This window comes from Polistes canadensis, unplaced genomic scaffold, assembly GCF_001313835.1.
Source record: "Polistes canadensis isolate GaletaPanama2010 unplaced genomic scaffold, ASM131383v1 scaffold_50, whole genome shotgun sequence".
Taxonomy (NCBI): Eukaryota; Metazoa; Arthropoda; class Insecta; order Hymenoptera; family Vespidae; genus Polistes; species Polistes canadensis.
Window position 1 is genome coordinate 262,248 of NW_014569597.1, and position 8,952 is coordinate 271,199.

The 8,952-nt window shown below is 29.5% G+C and overlaps 1 protein-coding gene across 1 annotated transcript; it reads left to right on the forward strand.

Moving 5' to 3' along the window:
- Positions 1–5,410: 5,410 nt before the first annotated feature.
- LOC106785409 (cytochrome P450 4C1-like) lies at positions 5,411–7,951 on the forward strand. The gene is made up of 12 exons (XM_014745835.1): positions 5,411–5,486; positions 5,554–5,660; positions 5,769–5,859; positions 5,959–6,141; positions 6,226–6,295; positions 6,384–6,510; positions 6,650–6,701; positions 6,806–6,912; positions 6,992–7,060; positions 7,171–7,345; positions 7,444–7,620; positions 7,708–7,951. The coding sequence occupies exons 1-12, from the start codon at positions 5,411–5,413 to the stop codon at positions 7,869–7,871; spliced, it is 1,398 nt and encodes a 465-aa protein (XP_014601321.1). The 3' UTR covers positions 7,872–7,951.
- The last annotated feature ends 1,001 nt before the right edge of the window (positions 7,952–8,952 follow it).

The following is an 8,952-nucleotide window of genomic DNA, read 5'->3' on the forward strand; positions in this document are numbered from 1 at the left end:
AAATAAATTCCACGTTTTTAGAATATCCTTTCCTGAATATTTTGAATTTTAATTTTATGTGTAGATATAAAATTCTTCTTTTTCAAATATGTATTCAATTTGATTCACAAATAAATATTTAGGAGACAGCAAATCTTTAATTTAAAATTTCCTAAAATACATCATTTGATACAACTCTTCGTATGCTTGTTTCTGCAATCAGAAAAGCCGAATACATGATACAAGTTTTGTATAATAATACATTTGATTTTTAAAAGATGATGAAAAATTATGTATTGTTTGTTTTTGTTATGTATGTTTTATGAAATTGTTCTTCTTACTTTCATCTAGTCCTTTTGATTCTCGAAGAACTTTACCTTCTTCTATTGTTTCCTTTTTTCTCCTTATAATCTTGACGAATAAAAAGAAGTTATAATATATATATGAGGGAAAATATAATTTTATATTAGCAATCAAATATTTATGAAAACAAAATGATAATTTAAAATGAGAATGATCTTTTTACGTATACCTCGCTTGTAATTTTATTAAGAATTGATAGAAACGCCTTTAATCTCTTTCCCAGAGATAAATTGTTAAATGTAACATCAGGATGTAACCATTTTTTGAAGATCCTTTCCATAACTAAGTCTACCGCTCTAATTAAGAATAAAAATCGAAAAGTAAAGAAATATGAAGTACATTCCCTTAGTAGTTTCTAAAATGTTAGTCAGTCTATTTGAATTTTTTACTATTAAGTCCATATAAGTTAAAAACATTTGTTCTTTGAATACTGGATTCAAGATTCTTCGATGAATTTTCCATACTGACACTTTAAATAAGAGAATATTTCTTATGTAAATTTATTATGTTTTTTTCTTATTAAAAAATTGGGAAATGTGAAACTATAGTTTACCTGGAGCAGTAAACAACCCATTACTAATATAAAACTTTATAAAGTCATACAATATACAAAGAGTAAAAAAGAATTCAACATGTTTGAACGAATTGTAAAGAATGTCATTATATCTTGTTAATATTGATAAGAATATTATTAACATTTATTATATCTTTATAATAAACCGTAGATACATGAATAAACCAATCGTAGACACAGTACAATATCAGCACATAATGAACTTCGGACGTATTGTACGAACGAAACGCGACGACGACACCCAGGTTTTTTTTGGTCGCCTATATACTTTGGCCATCATTTGTTTTTTCCTCGCACCATTTCTCGAAGTTTCTCGACCATTCGTTATCATAAGATTCCCGACTTTTCCTTTCCACCGGTCCGAGAACATTCGCGTGGCCTCGGATCTCAAGCGTTGTCAGCCTAGTCGTTTGATAACAGACTCTTGTCTTGTTTTCTTCCATTTCCCCACTTTGACTTTGTATTATGATAATAAATAATTACTAGATAAAAAAAGATACATTAGACGAAGTAGCATGAAGTATATCGATTAATTTTTATTATTCGAGATAAAATACACAATTTTTTATCCTATTTAGTGTGAATTTAATGTGCTAGAAGAATATATTTTTTCATTTATTTTGTATTATATTTTATATATATATTCTTTCATATATTATATTATATCTTTATTATATTTTAATTATATTTTAATTTATATTTGATCGCACGTTTTGATCATGCGTCAGAATTTTAATCTAATTGACGCWGTAGCTACCAGCMACTTTTATTGGAATTTATATATTATTCCATTCTTGTAGTCCTGACTAAATTGAATGTTCTGTTTCGGCAATATTGCGTGCGATAATCAAGAAAGAATGTAAGAGAATGTCTCCCCATGGCAAAACATTTAGATATGAATTTTGTGTATCTATCTCAATCTTATTCGTGAAAAACGAAACATTCGATTMGCGGAAATGTGAATTTATTGATTATATTCAAACAAGACGTAACAAATTTACGCGATATTCATCACGATTACGTAGCCACTGACATGACGTACAATAATTTTCACGCTACGTATATAAAATGGTGATAGCGAGATTATGAAATTGTAGTAATAAACAACGATAGCTATATAGAAGTATAGAATATAATTATACGCCTACGGCGATACATTAGAAACAACCAGCAAGAAAATTATTTCTTGAATAAGTATATCATATACTTCCGTAATTGATAATAGTGAGAGAAGAAATATTTCAAGAATAAGTATCCTGGATACTCTCATCAATGAATATAAGCCCGTACCCATGTGGTTGGAAAACCAAGGAGAGAGAAAATAAGCGAAGCGTATGAAAACACCCTACGCTTCTATGAAGGAACTATCGGTGAGATACCCTATTGTACTTATCTTCCCAGAATAAGCGATAGGTAAACCACGTGTTTAATCCATGGTTGACCGCCGTTAATCTGTATGCGAATAACAACCAGGGTTTTTATGCCGCAAGGCTTTTCCCTGAAGAGCTAATGAAGTGTTAAACATTCCTTTAGCTCAACCACGTGTTTTAATTTCATTTTAATTCAACCCATTATCTTCCTCATCATTAGCTAAAATCAATCACCACAGGACCCCATGTGAAAGAAAACTGCGTAAATACAATTAGATTACAGACACCAACTGAGAAGAAATGACAGATGTGGGTAAACAAAATATTAAATGACCGAGATACCGTTCTTTTGATTAATTCTACATTTCCTCGCCTTTCCCTTCGCAATTCTCCTTATTCTCTTATCTGACGAAACGTATTCAGACATGTTCAAGATTCACATATTACAGATTTTTCTACCTCGTTTATCTTATTGTTTACCCTCAATACCAAATTTTATATTCAATATTTCAACGATGATTCCGTAAATTCATATTTCAATATTTAATAGCGTTAAATGTGTTTTTTCTTATATACGATGTTTAATAGAATAGTCATTATTTTATTGACAAAATTTTAGAGCATGTAGACTTTATCTTTATAATGGTAGCCATCTTCAATAATTTTTACAGACTTTTAGTAATTGTTATGTCCCGCGACGTTTTTCATACTAACATTTCGCAGTTACACCACTGAGGCTACCCAAAGTAGCCCGCCTAGAAGACTAGCGAGACTAAATTCAAGTAGTTCGGGCAAACGGCAAAAAATATCTTTTTTTAGAAGTAAAAACACAAATACTCATTAAAACTAAACTCTAGTAGATCAAAAGGGCCACCTAAACGAGGCTACAACAAGTAATAAAACAATATTTTAATTTTCATTTGATTATTTCCCAAAGAATGTAGAATTGGTGTTACGCGCCTTCCTTGGCTAAGAAATTCAAAAAGCGTCAATCAAATAAACTATGTGTGTATATTATAATCATGAGAAAAGCGACGGGACGCAAGAATACGATGCGAATAAATAACCTATATGAAGGATATTGCTGACGAAATCAATTTAGAAACGAGCGAATTACTCAATAAATAGTATCAAAATAAAAAACACGGAACCAAAGTGGATAGAAGTTTGGAGACGAGAAGGCCAATATTGAAATTAATTTTTACTAACACGGCTTTCACCAGAACGAATTCGTAAGGAATCTTAGTTTAGAATTTTTTGAAAAGTTGTCTTGATACCTCCACCGGCAGAGTTACGTAAGGGTTACATCCAGGGAGGTGGAAATTATATATATAGGAAATATTTTCTCAACATAAGTTAGTTGGAGTTCAATTTTGATAAAAATCAAACAGAGGCTTTGTAAATTTGGTTAAGTCAGTTATAGAAAGAAGAGGTCACGAATCAAAAATCACAACGGACACCTAAGTAGTAAGTCTTAGCTTCTCTATAAAAGTCAATCTTAAACCGACTAAGCTTATTTACTCAGAGCAGCGAACTCTCTGTTAAATAAAAACCGCGTAATATAAGTATAAAAACCTATGAGTATTTTCAACTTAGGAAGCAATTTAAAAAAAATTTCGGTATCACATTCATTGATCCGGTAACCTAAAACTTTTTCTTAACTGCTTGATCGTTAAAAGTAACAAAAGCATCATAATTCGAGATATATTGCTTATTCTCATCGACTTGCAATTTTTAAATCGTAATTTACTCTTTAGAAAAGGGAACCTGTCTGGTCCCGGATGAACTCAGTGAACGCAAAGTGGATGAATCAATCTTAGCAACAAATTTTAAAACTATTGTCTTTTGGAATAAAATACTGTTCTTATTTCGAAGTCACGCGCATACATAAAGAAACAATTTTTCTCATAGTATAGAAAAAAGCGAAATAAAAAAACAAGAACATATAATTATATTCTATGCGTGTATATAGCAATCCGTGTCAATTACTAGAATTTCATAATCTCGTTATCAGCATTTCATATATGTAGCATGAAAATTATCGTACGTCATGTCAGTGACTACGTAGTTGTGATGAATATCTCGTAAATTTGTTACGTCTTGTTTGAATATAATCAATAAATTGACATTTTCGCAAATCAAATGATTCGTTTTCCTTGAATAAGATTCAGATAGATACACAAAATTCATATCTAAATGTTTTGCCATGGGGAGACATTCTCTTACATTCTTTCTTGATTATCGCACGCAATATTGCCGAAACAGAACATTCAATTTAGTCAGGACTACAAGAATGGAATAATATATAAATTCCAATAAAAGTGGCTGGTAGCTACAGCGTCAATTAGATTAAAATTCTGACGCATGATCAAAACGTGCGATCAAATATAAATTAAAATATAATTAAAATATAATAAAGATATAATATAATATATGAAAGAATATATATATAAAATATAATACAAAATAAATGAAAAAATATATTCTTCTAGCACATTAAATTCACACTAAATAGGATAAAAAATTGTGTATTTTATCTCGAATAATAAAAATTAATCGATATACTTCATGCTACTTCGTCTAATGTATCTTTTTTTATCTAGTAATTATTTATTATCATAATACAAAGTCAAAGTGGGGAAATGGAAGAAAACAAGACTTCTTCTAGAAGAAACTGTGTTTAAAACATCGATTAACCTCCTCTAGTCTTATAAACAACATAGATGATTCATTTCGAATATGTAAACTAGTATTGATACACATGGGATAAATGAATTGATTAAATACAGTTTTTTGTCTAATTTTGTCCACACCTGTTGAAGGTAGTATGCAAAGTACGATTTTAGATTTGTTTAAATAGGATCCTCGTATGTTCATTCTTTCTTAGTTTTGTTACGGCACGAAAGATATAAGAAGTCGCTGCGGAGTGTCAACTTCATATTTGTCCCTCACTATCAAACGGAGGCAATTAGTATAATTGTAAACAAATTTAACTACTTCTGTTATTTATAGTTTTGTTCGATTCAACATGGGGTACATTACTACTGTTGTTGCTTCAACAGCAATAATTATTATATTATTCTACGTAATTGAATATTTAATAAATAAATATCGTGAATATAATATGGTGAAAAAATGTCCGGGACCTAAAGCATATCCATTGATAGGAAACCTTAATATGTTTTTTGGTGATGCAAAAGGTATACTTTTATATAATATTTATAATATCTACATTTATGCGATCACTATTGAATGAATTTGTCTTAGATATAACTTATAAAATAATAAAATCATCTGAAAACTATTCTTCGCCGTGGCGACTTTGGCTAGGCCCAAAATTGGTCCTATTCTTTGATGATCCTGAATATATGAAGGTTAGATTCATAAGATGTAATGACATCCTTTACAATTCTTTTAAATATGCTGAATTCTTTTTTACTCTTTGTATTTAATTTTTGACAAATTTCTTGTCTTCTTTTTAGATTATATCAGACAGTTCTTATGGTTGGGAAAAAAGCGAGTTGTATGACTTTATGAAACCTTATATTGGTAATGGGTTGTTTACTGCTCCAGGTAAACTATAGTTTCACATTTCCCAATTTTTTAATAAGAAAATATTAAAAAAGAAAAAAACATAATAAATTTACATAAGAAATATTCTCTTATTTAAAGTGTCAGTATGGAAAATTCATCGAAGAATCTTGAATCCAGTATTTAAAGAACAAATGTTTTTAACTTTTATGGATTCAATAGTAAAAAATTCAAATAGACTGACTAACATTTTAGAAGCTACTAATGGAAAAAACGTAAATTTCTTGCATTACGTAAATATATGTACAATGGACATAATATATGGTAAGATTTGGAAATTCTGAGAAGTTAAAAAATATATTTTGACATTAAAATTTATTAAAAACTGTTTTCTTTTTGTACTGATAGGTAGCATACTGGAAAGTGATTTAGATTTGCAGAACAATTCGGAGTGTAAATTTCACGAATATATGATTGAGTAATAATAAACAGAATATTTATATACTTATATTATAGCGCAATGTTACTTCATATTTCTTTACTTTTTGATTTTTATTCTTAATTAGAGCGGTAGACTTAGTTATGGAAAGGATCTTCAAAATATGGTTACATCCTGATTTTACATTTAACAATTCATCTCTGGGAAAGAGATTAAAGGCGTTTCTATCAATTCTTAATAAAATTACAAGCGAGGTATACGTAAAAAGATCATTCTTATTTTAAATTGTCATTTTGTTTTCATAAATATTTGATTGCTAATATAAAATTATATTTTTCCTCATATATATATTATAACTTCTTTTTATTTGTCAAGATTATAAGGAAAAAAAAGGAAACAATAGAAGAAGGTAAAGTTCTTCAAGAATCAAAAGGACTAGATGAAAGTAAGAATAACAATTTCATAAAATATTCTTTTATTAATAAATTTATGGATAGTATACTGTTATAACAATACTAAATAGTATATTATATTTTCTTGATAATAAAGGTAAAAAAAAAAGTTCATTTCTCGACTTGCTATTTATATCACTGTACGAAAACGGAGAAATTTCCGAGCAAGATATTCGAGATGAGATCAATACAATAGTTTTAACAGTAAGTGTAGTCTATTTAAGATTAAAGACAATTGCTTTTTATTCATTAAAGGTAAAAAACAATATGTATTACTTTTTAGGGAAGCGAGACTTCTGCTGTTACACTGACCTTTTTATTTTTAATGCTGGCCACGTTTCCGGACATTCAAGTACGCACAGATAACAATTAAACATTACCTTATTTGTCATTATCTCTTTTATAAATCAAATGTATTTTTATACAAAACTTGTATCATGTATTCGGCTTTTCTGATTGCAGAAACAAGTATACGAAGAGTTGTACGATATGTACGGCCCAAGCGATCCAGACGATGTTCCTATTACATTGGAAGATATTAAGAAAATGAAATATTTGGAAAGAGTAATCAAGGAAACCTTACGTTTATTCCCTCCTGCCCCATTTATTGGTCGAACATCATGTAGCGATACAAAAGGTATTTTTACACATAATAAAATATATTTTGTATATTTTTTTTTCTATTGACATAACTGTCCTATGTAAGAATAATATGTATTTATTTATCTTATCAAGTGAACGAGAATCTTGTCATACCGAAAAATTGCTCTGTAGTTTTTGGAATATTTTCACTTCACCGAAAAGATAAATATTGGACTGATCCCTTAAGATTTAACCCAGATCGATTCTTGCCCGGAAATTATAATCCGAAATGTTTCTTACCATTCAGCACTGGGAAAAGAAATTGCATAGGTAATAGCATTTTTTTATGCATTCTTGAAATACTATCCTAATCAGTTGATTATCTAAATACATGGTTATTGATTATCGGATTTTTAGGACAAAAATTTGCAATGATCAAAATGATGGCAATCGCTGCTAATTTATTGAGAAAATTTACTGTTCGAATAGATGATCCAGTATCGGTTGAAAATGTTAAACTAAAATTTAGCGTAACTTTGAAACCAGCGGAACCTGCTTTTTTGAGATTTAAGAAGCGATAATATTTATCTTTTTTGTCAATACTATGTTCCTAATAAAGTAATTGTAATGTCGGAATGTAAGAGTAAAAATAAAAAAGTAAGAAAGAACATGCTTGTGGCGTACGTGATCTTAAGCACGTCGATCATGAAATCATTTGCTACCTGCGATTTGTTTAAGGTCAATTGTCAATGGGGTAGGAAGTTCCCTTGTAGATACTGTAAGATTCGTTTCCACCAAAGCTTTTAGAGCGTTACTTTTCACAGGCGTTTTAGCTATATGACGCGGTTCATTTTGTGCGGAAAATTCACGAGAACAATGTTTGTCAGATCAGCGTTACAATTTTCGATCTTTAACAGTATTTTCCCCAGACGTCTCGTTTATACTGCGTGCAGCTATTGCAGCATTATTACCAAGTTTATACTCATAAAAAAATTACACAAATATCGATTGAATTCATATTCTTACGAAATTTAAAAGAAATAAAAAAATTAAAAGCTTTTGAGAAAATCTTCTTTGTTGAAAAGTGGACTCTTACAATGGAGAGTACGACTAAAAACGAAGTTATGCAAAAATAAAAAAAATAACGAAAACAGCGAGACAAATGTTCACATGTAAAAAAAACAACTGGTTTGTGTTTTTATGTACGCACGTAAGAAGTTAAATTTCTTTTCCGTAACAAAATATTTTTTTTCGCAGCCTATACGCGTTGCAAGGTTCCGCGTTTGTTTGTGATGGATACTTTCTTTTAGATACATTTTTATAACGGTAGTAATAAGCATTACACTTCTCTGCATTAGTTTAAGAAATCTCGAAAACTGAAACAAGAATTTAAATGTATACTTGTACTGGTCAAAAAGCTGCAAGAGATTATATTTTAATAAGAATTATTGTACACAATAATTTATAAATAACTAAGATGCATTCTTTTTTTAATTCTTTTGATAGAATACTAATGTACATGGTTTCTTTCCAGTGTGAATAAAAAGAAGACGATTTCTTCCAAAACCTTTCATGATTTTAGTGTCGTCGGCTTCTTATCGTTGTTGAAAATAATACGCTCTTTCTTCCAGTAAAATGATTCATCACCTTTACGGGGAGAAT